Source organism: Octopus sinensis, linkage group LG16, assembly GCF_006345805.1.
Source record: "Octopus sinensis linkage group LG16, ASM634580v1, whole genome shotgun sequence".
Taxonomy (NCBI): domain Eukaryota; kingdom Metazoa; phylum Mollusca; class Cephalopoda; order Octopoda; family Octopodidae; genus Octopus; species Octopus sinensis.
The window spans coordinates 37916916-37934602 of record NC_043012.1 but is presented as its reverse complement, the minus strand read 5'-3'; the positions used below and the strand labels follow the sequence as shown (position 1 = coordinate 37934602).

Sequence of the window (17687 nt, the reverse complement as noted above, 5' to 3'; positions counted from 1 at the left end):
GGATGGGCATAGATGCCACATTTGGAAAGTCTTTGCTCCTTCTTCATCACCCATCAAATCCATTAACCAAACACAAACACATTGCTTAAATAGCCATTATATACGGCAATGTGATCAGGGACCATTAAAGGGTTAGATGAGTGCTGATGAAGGGCCAAAAACCCCACAAAATATGGCATACACGGCGAGCTGGCAGAACAGTTAGCACGCTGGGTGAAATGCTTAGTGGTATTCCGTCTGCCGTTACATTCTGAGTTCAAATTCCGCCAAGGTCAACTTTGCCTTTCATCCTTTCACAGTCAATTAAATAAGTACCAGTTACGTACTGGTGTCGATGTAATCAACTTAATCCCTTTGTCTGTCCTTGTTTGTCCCCTCTATGTTTAGCCCCCTGAGGGCAATAAAGAAATAAATATGGCATACACGCCCATTATCCATTTTTCATCTTCGATCTCATTGTTTGTTGACCTCTGACGTTTTGGATACGAAACATCATAACAAAAAACAATAATTTTTATAGAGTATCTGTAAAGATAACCTTTTTGTAGAATATCTGTAGAGATAACCTTAACAAGTAACGTAAAATGCACTGCTAACACAGTAGGATGCAGTATTCACTTATGAAAATCATTTAATATACTTTGAAGTATATTATGGTTGTATAATGAAATATTGCATAGCTAAAAGTCATTAGTATTAATGCATTAAAATGTCTGATGTCAAATAAGTCAGCATCAAATCAACAACACAAGAACAATTGTGCCAAAACACCTCATACCTGCAGAAACAGCTTAACCCTTTTGTTACCAACCTGGCTGAAACTGGCTCTGAGTACAAATGTCTTGTTTCATAAGTTTTGAATTAAAATCTTCCACCAAACCTCAGTCACAATTTATGCTCCTGACACTGGCTTAAGGATAATTAAGTTTTTTTTTTTTTACTAAGTTCTTTGTTATATTTAAAATGAATTGAAAGAAACACAAAGCATCTCAACAGAAATACAGTAACGAAAGGGTTAAAGAGAGTTTATAGACATGTACACACACACACACAACACACACACACACAGGTATGTAAACATACTTGTACATAGCCAATCATTAAGACAAGCTGGAAGAATCTCCCTGCGTTGGTACAAGGATTTTTTCAGTTAATTTGTTACACTTTGAACCAAGGAGGAAGCTGCTATTGTTTGGTCAGAAACACACGATACTAGGAAAATCAGCTAAAGGCTACAGTCCCTGACATCAGCTGAAGGCTACTGCATTTGGTCTTGTATACAAAATATTTAGTTCTCAACCGTCCAATAGAGCTACAAGTAAGTACAACAAATTATATAATTCATTACCATAGAAACAGGACCACTTTAGCACCAATTTGGCCATCTGATGGATGAGGTGTGAAGAAGAGTTGAGTAAAACTGATCTTATCGTCTTAGTAAATAAGGCAGACCACTAAACGGCTGCTAATGGTGATCAAGTATTGTCTGCTATTAGACAGAAGAATTATTACATTCCCTATATCAAGCGGTCGAGAGGGATTCATAATTTATTTGCTGCAAAGAGATGGAGCAAGTCCACTCTACTGGAAGTGAAATATTAGTGTGCATGTGTGTGTGTGTGTGTGTGTGTGTGGGGATAGATATTCATACCATCATCATCATCGTCGTCATTTAATGTCCACTTTCCATGCTGGCATGGGTTGGACGTTTTGACTGAGGACTGGTGAGCCAGAGGCAGCACCAGGCACTAATCTGATCTGACAAAGTTTCTACAGGTGGATGCCCTTCCTAACGCCAACCACTATGAGAGTGTAGTGGGTGCTTTTACGTGCCATTGGCATGAGGGCCAGTCAGTGATTCTGGCAACAACCACGCTCAAAAGATGTTTCTTACGTGCTACCTGCACAGGAGCCAGCCCAGCAGCACTGGCAACGACCACGCTCGAATGTTGTTTGTCATGTGCCACCGGTAAGGCACACACATATATATACATACACATGTAATATATATGTACATATGTGTGCATACATGGACCTCTAAACTTAACAGTAGCAATCGTATATCTACAAGAAAGACTATCCATGTGTGTGTTTGTGTGTGTGTATGTATGTATCAGTGTGTGTGTTTGGGTGTATTCTTGACATCATGTAATGGTCGTTAAAGGAAATCACTATCATAAAAGTATTGTTCATTTCCATTCTTGCATGAAAAACATATCTGGTTGTGGAGAAAAACAATACCTTGCCTGGAAAGAAGGGTTGGTGCCAGGAAAGGCATCCAGCCATAGAAAATCTGTCACAATAAATTTGATCTGACCCATGCAAGCATGGGAAATCAAACATTAAAGAATGGTGACGATAAGAGACACCAAAAAAAAAAAAAAAGAAAAAGCCGAGAGGGGTAGACATGTGAAAGGTGTCTACATTGTTGTTTTTTAGAAGGAAGACAGAGAAAATGTCCATCATTTGATATCTGGATGTTAGTTGCTGGAAATCCTCATCATCATTTAACATCCATCCTACCCATGCATGCATGGGTAAGATGGTTGACAGGAGCCCCAGCCAGGTAGAAGACTACCCCAGGCTACTCTGTCTGTTTTGGCAGGGTTTTTACAGCTGGATGCCCTTCCTTACACCAACCACTCTGCAGAATGGACCGAGTGCTTTTTACATGGTACCAGCACAGGAAAGGTCAGTTTTGGCACTATTTTCACAGCTGGATGCCCTTCCTTACACCAACCACTCTGCAGTGTGAACTGGAATGATTATATTAAAAGACATAACAATATGTTGAAACCAATATAACATCTAAGAGTAGTTTGTTAAAAGAAATTCAATATAAGGTATCTGTGTTGAGTGGGGGGGGGGGAAGATCACAGTGGACGATGACTGTGCATAAATATCAATAATCGTGTGTACAAAGCTTTTACTGCCAGAAAATCTGATTTAATTTTAGAAAATCATTATAAAACAGCACTGATTGATTATTGATATTGTTCCAGAGATAGAAAACAGCAAGAGAAAGAGATAAAAGCGGCAACACTAAATCTGTTAAATTGTGAAGCAGTACATCCTGATGTCTATCTCAATAACGATTTAGTTAATTACTTCATTAAAAGGCTGAGAATTGCATAAAAGCGGAATAGCTGTTTGGTTAAGAAGTCTGATACAAAAGCAGGGCATTAGAAGTTCAATCTCATTGCACAGCACCTTGGGTGAATGTTTTCTATTGTAGCTTGAAGCTAACCAATGCTTTAGAAGAGAATTTGGAAACTGTGCAGAAGCTTATCATGTGTGTGTGTGTGTGTTTAAGTGAACCATTATGAAATGCTGTTTTGTCCCTTCAAATCAATGCATAACATAAAAAGCAAACTAAAATAAATGGAGAGAGGGCAGGATATTCCTGTGACCTTTCTATTTTATTATTATTGGAAGTCACTTCCAACGAGGCAGTAAGCAACCAACATTAAAACAGGCTTCAAGCAACTGCTTAGTAGATTGAGAGTTACAGAAAAAAAAAAAGAAACACATCCAAGAAGCAGTCCTAACAATCATGAGCAGCAGCTGCTGCCACTGCTACCATCACCACCACCACCACTATCATCATCATCATCATTTGACATTCATGTTGCATGCAGGATCCAGCAAGCTGCAGAGCTGTGCTAAGCTCCAATTTTAACTTTGGCAAGGTTTCTATAGCTGGGCCCCATTCTTAATGCCAACCACTTCACAGCGTGTGCAGAGTACTGTTTCCAATACAAAATTTTAAAAACTTAAGATCATAAATTTGAGAAATAAATGATAAGAAAGAGAGACATTTGGAAAAACTAATGGCTGGAGAAGAAGAAAACTGTAACAGGAGGAGAAGACAACAGTAATAGGACAAGAATTAGCAGTGAAACAAGTCAGTTGGTTAGTAAGCTTAAGGGGCAAAATAAGAGAAGAAAGATTGGCAGGACAATGACTATGAAAGTATTTACAGAATGGAGATAACAAAGACATGTTCTAGTGAGGAGAGAAGAAAAGATCAGAGCTTGACCGACACTGATGGCTTTTGAACATAATCAAGGAGAGAAAGAAGACCAGCAGGAGGCACCAACCCAGATGAAACAACATCATTAAACACATGGGGTGAGATGGTGGACTCTCCTTTTATAAACAACAGATGAGGGTTCCACAACTTCCGACTGATCAACTTGCACAAAGGATTTGTTTAGGGATCAAATGTTTATGCTACATGTTAGCTCACTCAAATCAACATGGTGTACCACACACTAAGTGTTAAAAATGACAACAGAACAGCATGAAATGAAGAGTTTTGCTTGAGAATACCACACACTGCCTGGTCCAGGAATCAAAAAAACCACAATCTCATGACTGTAACTGCAACACCCTAACCACTAAGCCATGCACCCTTACTTCATGGTGGAAAAAGACACCTATAAAGGTGAATGCATTAGGAAGAGAAATAACTATGAGCTTGACATGGAGAAGCAGCCTTCACGGTGGCTGTTTTAGTAATGGTAGTAAAAGAATCACTCCAAGATAAAATTCAACCTAAAACTTGTGAAGACAGCAAGAAGTAGTTGTGAGGCTCTTGCTACCCCAACATTAACATTTCTGCTGCTTAATACACACAAGTACTTGAATAGCTGATAGATACCACCTCCAAAAAGACAGTTTAATAATACTACAGGTAGATGCAGGTATGCCTGTATAGGCACACACATGACTATAGGGCAAGAAGTTTGCTTTCTAATTGCATAGTTTTTTTAATTTAGTTCCAATGCATGGAGCCTTGGGTGTCTTCTACAATGGCCCCACACAAACGAAAGCCTTATGAGTAGATTTGGTGGACAGAAACTAAAAGAAGCCTATAGTAGCGTGTTCTAATATGTGTGTGTGTATGTATGACTGTTTCCTTGCCTTGACATCACATGATAGTTGAAAGCAAGTTTCACCATCATGCAAACGCTGTCCTTCATTTCCAGTTTTTTGTGAAAACACGGTTGGTCACAGGCAAATATTACCTCACTTGGAGAAAATCTGCTTCAACAAAATTCTGTCTAACCCAAGCAAGCTGAGGAAAGAGGGACATTAAAACAATAATGATGATCGATGATACACACAGCATTTCATCATCATCATCATCATCATCATCATCATTTAGCGTCCGTTTTCCATGCTAGCATGGGTTGGACGGTTCAACTGGGGTCTGGGGAGCCCGAAGGCTGCACCAGGCCAGTCAGATCTGGCAGTGTTTCTACAGCTGGATGCCCTTCCTAACGCCAACCACTCCGAGAGTGTAGTGGGTGATTTTATGTGCCACCGACACAGGTGCCAGACGAGGCTGGCGAACGGCCACGCTCGGATGGTGTTTTTATGTGCCACCGACACAGGTGCCAGACGAGGCTGGCAGACGGCCACGCTCGGATGGTGTTTTTATGTGCCACCGACACAGGTGCCAGACGAGGCTGGCAGACGGCCACGCTCGGATGGTGTTTTTATGTGCCACCGACACAGGTGCCAGATGAGGCTGGCGGACGGCCACGATCGGATGGTGTTTGTTACGTCCCCAAAGCACGGAGGCCAGTCTATGCGCTACTGGCTACGGCCACGTTCGGATGATTTTCTTGTTTAAATATTAAATAATCTTTCATGTGTTCAGACAAAATTTAATAATTCATTTTAGATATATAGATCTACTCATGCCAATGCCATGCAAAAGGCACCCATGCTGATGCCAAGTGAAATGGACTCGTAGCAGCACCATGTAAAAACCGTTTGTGCTGGTACCATGTACAAAACACCCATGCCAACGATACATAAAAAAAACAACCTGTGTTAGCACCACATAAAGAGCCTCCATGCTGGTGCCGTGTAAAAAGGACACCTGTGCTGGTGCCACATAAAAGGACACCTGTGCTGGCACCACATAAAAGGACACCTGTGCTGGCACCACATAAAAGGACACCTGTGCTGGCGCCACATAAAAGGACACCTGTGCTGGTGCCACATAAAAGGACACCTGTGCTGGCCCCACATAAAAGGACACCTGTGCTGGCGCCACATAAAAGGACACCTGTACTGACGCCACATAAAAGGACACCTGTGCTGAGGCCACATAAAAGGACACCTGTGCTGGCGCCACATAAAAGGACACCCAGTACACTTTGTAAAGTGGTTGGCAATTGAGAAGGGCACACCAAACCATGACCGGAGCCTGATGCAGCACTCTGGCTCACCAGCTCCTGTGAAACCGTCCAACCCAGACCAGCATGGAAAACTGATGATGATGATGATGATTATGTCTGCACAAATTGAGAGGATGGTCATGGCAAGAATAATGCTGATCTGGGCTGACTGTGACTATTAAAGAACCAACAACAGGACAAAGAGGACAGAGCAATTAGTCAAGTAGACAACAATACATTACCTTGGTAATAATGCTAATTTCTGTTCAAACATAGTCTCCAGCCGCTGACCTCGCTTAGATATATAGTTATCTGGTCCATTGTATCGGTAACAATTCTCCAGCATCAGTCGAAAATCAGCGACAAACTGAGTAAGAGACAAGTACTCTCGTGTTTCAAATGAATTACGCACTGAAATTAAAGAGAAATTTGAAGAGATGATCATTAATCTTCAGTGTTTTGGTCATATGTTTGTACATGGACCCTTTCACAACAAAATTGAATTTCACTGTTATTCCAGCAATGATGTTAGATATTTACCAAAAAAAAAAAGAAATAGAATTGATATTTCCTGCAAGACACTTTGCCTCAATGAACAGAACATATGTCAACAAACAAACAAAAAAAGTTTCAAACATGATATTCCTCAACAAAAGATTGGTATATAAAACTGCACTCCAAAGTTAATTGTGACATTTTGAGTAGATATATCAGGGACATGCCACTTAGGTAGGCAGTGCCTACCCTGAATAAAATAGATCGATAGTAATATTTTCCCTCTATGGCAAAATATGCACATAATCCAATAAAATTATGATGGTTGCTCTGATTACTATGCATAAAATACAAAATATTTTATTTTTTCATAGATTAGGTAGGCATAATTCACCTCTGCCTTTCAATCTCAGTATTAAAACTATGCATAATACAGCTGTAGTACACATGCTGCATACACTCCTACAACAACATTTTCTTTACGCACTATAAAGGCAGTAGTAAATCTATTTCCAACTCAGCCATGCACCTGTTTCGCTTACTTTTTTGTGTGTTTTACTACATAAACGTCAACAACAGCCTACCCTGAGTAATTACTGAAAGCACATGCCTGGGATATATCTACTTACCACAGTAAAATAGTTAATGGGTATAATGATGATGATGCACACACAAATATCAGCATTTCATGGCCACTTCCCACGTTGACATGGGCTGGACCAGTCATCAGAGTCCATGTCAGATCTTATTCAGAGTTACTGCTCCCCTAAATGAATCAGAGGACCAAATCTTGCTTGTACATTCTACTTGTTCCTATAGTTAAATGCCTTCTCTAAAAGCAACCATTTCAAAAAGTGCACCAGCATGAGAGAGAATCTTGGCTCCCTGGCAAGCCCAAAGCAAAATTCAGTTTTTCACACTTTTACTTTGCGTAAAAATAACGGATTTTTTTCTGCATATATATGTATATATTGAACAAAATCGACCACAGGACTTATTCTATTGGTCTCTTTTGCTGAACTGTGAAGTTACGGAGACATAAACACACCAACATCAGTTGTCAAATGATGGTGGGGGACAAACACAGACACACAAATACATATATATATATATATATATATATATATATATGACAGGCTTGTTTCAGTTTCCGTCTACCAAATCCACTCACAAGGCTTTGGTTCACCCAAGGCTATAGTAGAAGGTGCCACACAGTGAGATTGAACCCAGAAGCATGTGATTAGGAAGCAAGCTTCTTACAACACACCCACTCCCACGCCTGTGATCTGTGCAGAGAACTTCACCAGAAGTCATTTACGTAGTGCAGAATTAAAAGATTTGGTGAAGTTGAGATAGACAACATCCACCCGTGAGCTATCATCTGTGATTCAAGTGATGTCTTCAAGAAATTCAATGTGTTGGTCATACAGCTGGAGTTAGAGATAAATCCTGATTGTGAGGGGGAAATAAGGTTTTTAGGGTTCCAAAGAGTCTCCTTGATATAGGACTAGATCAACAAATTGTCAGACTGTAGGAGTGTATAGACAATGGAATGTCACCTCAGTGCTGGACTTGATCAATATGGCAATACAGTTAGTGAGAGTGACTTGTTGATAATTAAAAAGGTTGATGTGAAGTCATCCTTTTTTTGAATAGGAGAATAACGCTATCATTTCCCCAGTGTTCTGAAGTAACACAGATATTAAGGTAGAATTGGAAGAAAGGCAAAAATTGGTGCTGCCACAACACCATCAAGAGGAAGCACAGTTGTGCATACACTTGAGATGGCATTGCAGCAGTGCAGGAATAAATTCAACTGATGCTATGGAATTTGGTGTCAGAAGCAGTATAGATGGTAAATTTGGATTTTCAATTGTAAAAATGCCAGCACAGAATTTAGCAATAAGCAATGGACGCTTTTTGGTTTGAACAGCAGTTTTTAACAATTTCTAGGTAACTGAAAAATTTTAAACTTCGTATCCTGGTAGAATGTGTTTATAAAACATCTTTTTCTCTTGGCTTTATTGAGAAAATTCTATAATTTGTAAGATATTTGTTGTTTTTTCTTCAATTTCTGCAATTTCAACCAATCACTGACATCTATTGAACTGAAAACATTCTGTACCGTATGAATATGACCCTCGTTTAAGAAACAGATTAGGTTTATTTACATTTGTGAAGAAAAAAAGATACCCTTCCCCCCACCCCTAACCCTAACCCTAAAATAGATTGAAATGCAACAGATCGATACTAGGGTCATAATTATGGGTGACAATTTCATATGACACCGCTAGAAAAAAACTGCCGTTCAAACCGAAAAGATCCCACTTTTTGAGGTCACCAGTAATCTGACTTGCATGGAAGACTGCAAAGAGAACTGATTAGAGAGTGAGGCCTCTATTTCAAATGCAGGTATTTCCAGAATACTTGACTAAATGGGTTGGTTGCAATGTATGGTTCTACTTTTAAGTATCACCTTTTTAGTCATTTGTTTGATATGGATGGATGCTCTGTTGTGCCTTCTATTATATTCCATTCTATGGAATATGTATTTACATTCAGCACCTCACCTGGGGCAAGGTTGACTGCTGCAGTCTCCCCAATCATGCTTTTGGCGTTTCTAATGTGACTAGATGGCAGGGATGCTTCGCATGCAACCCAAATTAAATTAAGGATGTGCTGAAAGATAGCACTGCCATCTCCAGAACTCATAAAACTCAAAGCAGTTTGTTGGTGGTGGCAGCAGCTTTTCTTTCTGTCCCTAAATGACAGATTAGCAGAGATCATAAAATGATTGGAATTATCTAAAAGTTCCTTGTTAGTGACACTGATAACAGTAATAAAGAACAGATCTAAAGTGTTGATCTCTCTGGTGGAGCAGGTGACCACTACGGATCGGTTTCAATCTAGAGCTAAATCAAGGCTGTCACCAGTGAAATGTTTCCCAATCAATCTCTGGGGGACGGAAATCACCAACAATGAAAACATAAGTGACTATTACTCTAAACCAGGGGTTCTCAACCATTTTTGTTTATCTATGGATCCCTCTGATTACTATTTTATTCTGGTGGACTGCCACTCCCCACCCATTCAATGGTTAAAAACTAGTTGAGAACCAGTGCTCTGAATGCAACTCAGGGGATGTGAAAATGTTGTCTTGATTAGAGTTTGCAGATTCGGACTTGACAAACTTCCCTACCTGTCCATCTTCATACACACTCTCATGTGGAGGCTGAATCCTGATTCAAGGAAGCTGCAATATACAGCTTTGGGCATCTAATCAGGTGGGAAACTAGGATAAGTTCAATAAGGGATTTGATTTTCACACGTAGCCTTATCAGAGGCTAATCAGAGGCTGCATGTGCCTCGGTACAAGTCAAGGAGGTGCAGCTGACCAGTCTGAGTTTAGCTCCAACACAACTGAGGGAGAGAACAATTTTTGGAGGAACACAAATATGTTCTGGGGAGGATGATTGCATTTGAGGTAAATGGAGCGCAAAGGCAAGGTAGACTGAGGAAAAGGTGGGGGAGAAGATTGGGAGGGTTGGTTTGAAAAAGGAGGACGTCCAAAACTGAGCAAGATGGTGAAATGGTGTGAGAGCAGTTGCTATGGCATTGAGGTAGATCCAGCTACCCCCATTAACAGGGACAAAACCCGGATTTAAAACACTCAATGATAATGATAAAGTCCTTGGTAAAGTTTTCAGCAAATGTCCATAGATCAAGGATTTACTCAAATACATTAATAGCAATTAGATCATGCATAACAGATTCAATGGTTTATTTTTAAATCACCTGGATTCAATTAAAGCTGCAGGCAAATCTCTAAGCAAGGCATTCCAATATGATTCCTCATTGTGTATTTCTGTAAGGATTTTTACTTTACTGCTCAAGTTAGGGTTCAATTGTCAAATTTCTGCAACTTCCCTATGGATGGCTGGTTTTTGTTCAACATCAAAAGTGAGATGAGACATATAGGTCAGCCATTGAAAAGACTAATTTTAGAGTTGGACCATTTCCCAGAGACTATCCATTATAGAATCATAATACACCAGGCCCAGAATTGTCAAAAAATTAGTGGGGCATTGAAAGCAAATAGAAATATGACACAAATTCATGATAATGGCAGGGGGTGGGGGATTTATCTATTTTGATTACTGTAGCTGAGGGCCAAAATGGTTTTGAGACCAAGATGTCACCATTATATCAGAGATTTCAAGAGAATTCATACAACAACACACACACACACCAAAGTCTCTCACATATACAAATAATGTTGATATTCGTCACTGGATGAGCTGTTCACCTGCAGCTCTGCTTCTAACGAAATCATAATCTTGAGAGCTCTGAGCATCTATATTGATCTATTGTATAATACATAGTCTAGCACTGTCTGTACTTTACCGAGCAGTAGTAAGTGACTGACTGACTGACTGGTAAACTCAGTCAAACAACTGGCTCCAACACAACAAAACAAATGAGAGCCTCTATCCAGTCACCCAAGAAATAACAGCTAAATCCTAAATCGCTTTCACATTACACCATTTTAGGAAGAACACTTTGAATAATGCAACTCTGAGACACTACCTCTAGGAAAAAGTAAGAATATTCATAGCTGGAATTCTTTTGAGAGCATGGGTCTCCGTAACTGAAGCTGAGCTGGGCTCAAGAACCCAAGTAGGTTATTATGAGGTGTAGTAGTCAAGGTATGCTGTAGGTTCTGATAGTAGCTATAGAAGAGGAACAAAGAATTCAACAGAAATGGAAAAGTTGCTGCTGCATACACAACTTTAGCAGTGTGCATCACAGAGGTATGTTTATGACTTCAGGTGCAGGGGTGGGAGGCTGGGGTGGGAGAAGTAGAGTTCTGAGAAGTAGAGTTCATAGTAACGTAGCAGTATTCATTAGTGTGTCACAGGAGTCAGTCAGTCTCTCTCTCTCTCTCTCTCTCTCTCTCTCTCTCAGGTAGTTTTCCCAACAGAATCGACAGGTGTCGCTGGGATGAAATTGATAAAAACTACTTTCACAGACACTGATACAAACACCACAAAAATCGGGTCTTTTGTGCAAATTCTTTTACCGGCCTTGACATAACAAAGACAAAATAAATATCGGTTTCAAATTTTGGCACAGGGCCAGCAATTTTGGAGGAAGGGGCCAAGTTAAATACATTGATCCAAATGCTCAGCTGGTACTTATTTTACTGACCCTGGGAGGATGGAAAGTAAAGTCAACCTCAGTGGAGTGTGAACTCAGGACATAAAGACGGATGATATGAAAATAAAAATGAACTACAGTGTATTAAGATACCAACACATTTGCACAGTAACAGGGTAATATTATAGCCAGATTCCACCGAGGTTGACTTTGCCTTTCGTCCTTTCAGGGAGTCGATAAATTAAATACCAGTTGCATACTGGGGTTGATCTAATCGACTGGCCCCCTCCCCAAAAATTTTGGGCCTCATGCCTAGAGTAGAAAAGAATATTTTAGCCAGATTATATCTTCAAATTCATTCCATAGTTAAGTCTGTTTACTTCCTGGTGTAAAGTGAAAAATAATCGATAACAACTCTTAAGGTAAAAGAGGTGATAAGCGTATGACAAGGAATATAGCTTTTCAGAGGTGCTGTCTCCTAAGAATGCATATTCAATACTACCTAGGTGGACTTTTACACCACTTAAAGAGTCAAATGTGGAAGTGCGATGGTCCAGTGGTTAGGGCAGCGGACTTGCGGTCGGATGATCGCAGTTTTGATTCCCAGACCAGGCGTTGTGTGTGTTTATTGAACAAAAATACCTAAAAGTTGCACGACGCTCCAGCAGAGAGTGGTGGCAACCCCTGTTGTACTCTTCCACCCCAATTTTTTCTCACTCTCTCTTCCTATTTCTTGAGTAACGCTGCAATGGACTGGCATCCCATCCAGTTGGGGAGAACACATATGCCACAGAAACCAGGAAACCAGGCATGTGAGCCTGGTTAGGTTTGAAAAGGACGTATAAATAAAAAAAAAATAAGAGTCAAATGGAATTTTTAAAAGAAATTATATCTCATGGTTCTACATAAACTTACAACTATCTTTCAATTTTCAAAGGAACAACAGAATTTCCACAAGTGCTGATTATTTTCATAATTACCAACAGCAGTAGACAATCACAAATGTATACAATCATCATCATCATCATTTAATGTCTGCTTTGCATGGGTTGGACAGTTTGACCGAAGCTGACCAGCTAAAGGACTGGTCAGGTTCCATGTCTGTTTTGGCATGGTTTCTACGGCTTGATGCCCTTCCTAACACCAACCACTTCTCAGAGTGTACTGGGTGCTTTTCATGTGGCACCAGCACTTACAAGCCCACAAGGTTAGGGATGCTCAGCTGGAGAGGGTTGCAAGGGACAAGCCTGTAGGCAAGGGCAACAAAGCTTTTACAGAGCTCAGCCTGTCTTTTCAAGCACAGCAAACTGCCAGGAGTCTTGGTCCCCAGTCATCCCCTCTCTGAGTCCCAACGTTTGCAGATCCTTTCTCACCACTTAGTCCTATGTCTTCCTAGGTTTACTCCTTCCACATGCTCCCTTTACAATAAGAGACCAGCACCTCTTGATGCAACTGTCCTCATTCATATGCATTACATGGCCATACCAGCGCAGTCTTCTCTCTACATCTCATGCTACGGATACCCAATTTTTCTCTCAAATCACTTACACATTTTTGTAAATGCACACCGCCATTACCCATCCAGCAAAGCATACTAGCTTCATTTCTTTCAAGTCTTAACATATCCTTAATTAAATTAATCCCATTACTAAATTACTACTTGTTTAATCAACCCTCAGAATGATAAAAAGTGAAGCTGACCTTGTAGTGATTTGAACTCAGAATGCAGTGTTGTAACTACAGCAATAGCATTTGCCCAGAATATTATTCTGCTAATCAACCACCTTTAGTTAGTAACATATATTTAATAAAAGCATCAACAAACTGTCACACTGGAATATGACCCCAGCACACACCTGATAAGCAATCAGTACATGTGCTAATTAACACTAATACATATCTGGAATTGATTTGATTGAACATTACCAGGAATTGCATTCAGAATGTAAAAGTCCATCCCATAATCAGTCCATCTAATTTTCTTTCTGAACAAAGTGTATTCTGGGTGGAATTTCAGGGTGGAATTGCATTTCTAACAGGTCAACTGACCTCATTAGGTGGGCAACTTTGGAGCAGAGTACAATATTTGGCACCTTAGATACTCAGAAGTACAGCAGAGAGAGGAGCAGTCCCTAGCAGTCCACTATGACATGGGCCATACCCTAGTTTCTCCTAGTACATCTGCGTTACCTGTTGTTTTGAAGGTGGCGAGGATTCAGAAAGCCATTGAAAGGAAGGTATGAGAAACATAGTGGGGTAAGCAAGAGAGAATGGGTGTTTAGCTGGTGGAGAAATTGTGGGGAGAAGGCAGAGAGAGAGAGAGAGTGATGATTGGCAGTGGGTAAGAGAATGAGCATCACTAGTGAGGTGATAGGATATATATCTATCATTATCATCGTTTAGCATCTGCCTTCCATGGGTGGGACAAATTCACAAAAGCTGACCAGGAAGAAGCCTGCACCAGACTTCTGTGACTGTTTAGGCAGGATTCTTACAGCTGAATGCCAACCACTCAGCAGAGTGGACTTATTGCTTTTTACATGGCACAAGCACAGGTGAGGTCAGTTTTGGCAAGGTTTTTACAGCTGGATACCCTTCTGAATGCTAACCACTTACAGTGTGGACTGGGTGCTTTTAAATGGCATCTGCACTGACAGAGTCACCAAGTACTTGCAAGACAAAAAAACACCTTTCGTATATATCATCATCATCATCATCATCATTTAATGTCAGCTTTCCATGCTTGCATGGGTTGGACGATTTGATATATATATATATATATATATATATATATATATATATTTTGATTTTTTGATTTTTCCAGTTTCAGCTTATGAGCTGTGGCCATGCTGGGGCACCGCCATTTGTATATGTGTATATGGACCTTCTCTTTGTGGCTGGTGACTTCAATGGACATGTTGGACAACATGTCAGGGGCTTCCATGGCATACATGGAGGCTACGGTTTTGGCTCTTGCAATGAGGAGGGAACCAGGCTGCTAGAGTTCTGTGACGCAAATAATCTTATGGTTTGCAATATTAACTTCAGAAAACCTGCCAGCCACCTAGTCACCTACCAATCTGGCAGACACACTAGTCAGATTGACTACATCCTCACCAGAAAAGGGGAAAGATGGCTGCTTATAAATGCCAAAACCTTCCCTGGCGAAGAATGTACCCCACAACATAGACTGGTAGTTAATAACTTCAGGGTCAGGGCTAAATGGATGCCCAGAAGACGACCCGCAAGGAGAAGAAAGGTCTGGAGACTTAAAGATCCTGCTAAAGGACAGAGATTTAGAGACATATTACTCGGAGCCTTCGACGAAATAGAAGGGGATATAGCTTCACATGGTATAGAAGACAACTGGAGGTTCCTATGGGACAACCTGCTAAGGGCCACCAACCAGCTCTGTGGCTGGTGCAAAGTCCCCTCTCAAACCAAAATAACATGGTGGTGGAACAATGTTGTTGACAAGGCTATTAGACAAAAGAAACAGGCTTGGAAGGACTGGAAGAACGGAGGTAGCAGGGAAGAGTATCAGACTGCCAGAATGGAAGCTAGGAGGCAGGTTTATTTAGCCAGAGGGGAAGCAGATAAGAAAAAATTTGCCAATGTTCTGCGCCGTGAGGACCAAAGACTTGAGGCATTTCGTGTTGCAAGACGGTGTGTGAGAGAGAATCCTGATGTGGTAGGAGACGAATGTGTTCGCATGGATGATGGTTCACTTGCGCTAAATGAGGATGCAAAGAGAGAGGTTTGGAGATGCCACTATGAAAGGTTGCTGAATAAAGAAATATGAATGAGATAAAGAGAGTCCACCGAATGTCGACCCAACAGAGGGACCAGCTATCCGAGTTGACAGTTCCTTGGTAGTTAAGGCAATTAGAAGCATGAAGACAGGGAAAGCCCTAGGCCCATCAGGAATTACTGCAGAGATGCTTAAAATATCTGGCAGTGTCGGCTATAGCCTAGTCACCCGTATATTTAACCAGGTGATACATGAAGGAGTCATACCCAATGACTGGTGTAGCAGCATAATAGTCAACTGCTACAAAGGTAAAGGTGACACCCTAGATACAACTAATTACAGAGGTATAAAGCTCTTGGATCAGGTAATGAAGGTTACAGAGAGGCTCATAGCCCAACTGATTAGGGAGAGAGTCAACTTGGACGAGATGCAGTTTGGTTTTGTGCCAGGGAAAAGCACCACTGATGCCATATTTCTGGTAAGACAGCTGCAGGAGAAATACCTAGCCAAAGATAAGCCCCTGTACCTGGCTTTTGTTGACATGAAGAAAGCCTTTGACAGGGTCCCCCGATCCCTTATCTGGTGGTCAATGAGGAAACTAGAGATAGATGAATGGTTTGTGAGAGCTGTGCAAGCCATGTACAGGGACCCTGTCAGTAAGGTGAGGGTTGGCAACAAGTACACTGAAAAATTCAAGGTAGAGGTTGGGGTCCACCAGGGTTCAGTCCTCAGCCCCCTCCTATTTATCATAGTCCTGCAGGCAATAACGGAGGAATTCAAGACAGGATGCCCCTGGGAGCTCCTCTATGCTGATGACCTTGCTCTAATTGCTGAGTCACTATCAGAACTAGAGGAGAAGTTTCAAGTGTAGAAACAAGGATTAGAATCGAAGGGCCTTAAAATCAACCTAGCTAAAACCAAAGTCCTAATAAGTAGGAAGGCAGGCAAACCACAAATCCCTTCAGGTAGATGGCCCTGCTCGATCTGTAGTAGAGGCATAGGTAGAAACCCAGTGTAAGCTATGGACGCATAAGAGGTGCAGTAATATCAAAGGAAGGCTAACTGAGAAGATAGTTTTTGTATGTGGCAGATGCTCAGGAGCGATAAACACTGAAAATGCGCAGAGACCAACTTCCGCCACATTCCAGGGAGAAAAACTAGAAGTAGTTGCTAGCTTCCGTTATCTAGGTGACCAAGTCAGTAGTGAAGGAGGGTGTGCTGAAAGAGTAACTGCTAGAGTAAGAATAGCTTGGGCAAAGTTCAGAGAGCTCTTACCTCTACTGGTGACAAAGGGCCTCTTACTCAGAGTAAAAGGTAGACTGTATGATGCATGTGTGCAAACAGCCATGCCACACAGCAGTAAAACATGGGCCGTGACTACTGAGGACATGCGTAAGCTCGCAAGGAATGAAGCCAGCACGATCCGATGGATGTGTAATGTCAGTGTGCATACTCAACAGAGTGTAAGTACCTTGAGAGAGAAGTTGGACCTAAGAAGCATTAGATGTGGTGTGCAAGAGAGATGACTGCGCTGGTATGGTCATGTGGCAAGAATGGATGAGGATAGCTGCATGAAAAAGTGCCACACCCTAGCGGTTGAGGGAACCTGTGGAAGAGGTAGACCCAGGAAGACCTGGGATGAAGTGGTGAAGCACGACCGTCGGACATTAGGCCTCACCAAGGAAATGACTAGTGACCGAGACTTTTGGAAATATGCTGTGCTCAAGAAGACACGGCAAGCCAAATGAGACCATAACCTGTGGCCTATGTCAGGAGCGTAACCAGCCCGCTTATGCGTACTTTTCCCTTCTTTGATCACTAAACTCTGCTTGCGAAGACCTGTTGAGGCAAGTGAAATCAAAATCAATTCGATGACTGGCATTTGTGCTAGCATGGTGCACAGAGCACCATACGAGTGTGATCGTTGACAGAGCGGCTATTCGAGTAAGAACGCTACCAGCGTCACCTTACTGGCACTTATGCCTGTGCTAGTAGGGTGCCAAGAGCACCATCCGAGCGTGATCATTGCCAGAGCAGCCAACTGGCTTCCGTACCCGTGGCACGTAAAAGGGCACCATTCGAGGGTGATC

The 17687-nt window shown here is 41.3% G+C and overlaps 1 protein-coding gene across 8 annotated transcripts in view; it reads right to left on the bottom strand.

Annotated features, from left to right (window-relative positions):
- Window positions 1-17687, bottom strand: part of LOC115220248 (uncharacterized protein KIAA2026-like) — a 74757-nt gene that overhangs the window by 44582 nt on the left and 12488 nt on the right. For all 8 annotated transcript variants that reach the window (XM_029790339.2, XM_036510011.1, XM_036510016.1 and 5 more), the window contains one exon: window positions 6437-6605. In XM_029790339.2, the coding sequence (XP_029646199.1) occupies window positions 6437-6605 (169 nt within the window). The remainder of the gene's footprint in view (window positions 1-6436; window positions 6606-17687) is intronic.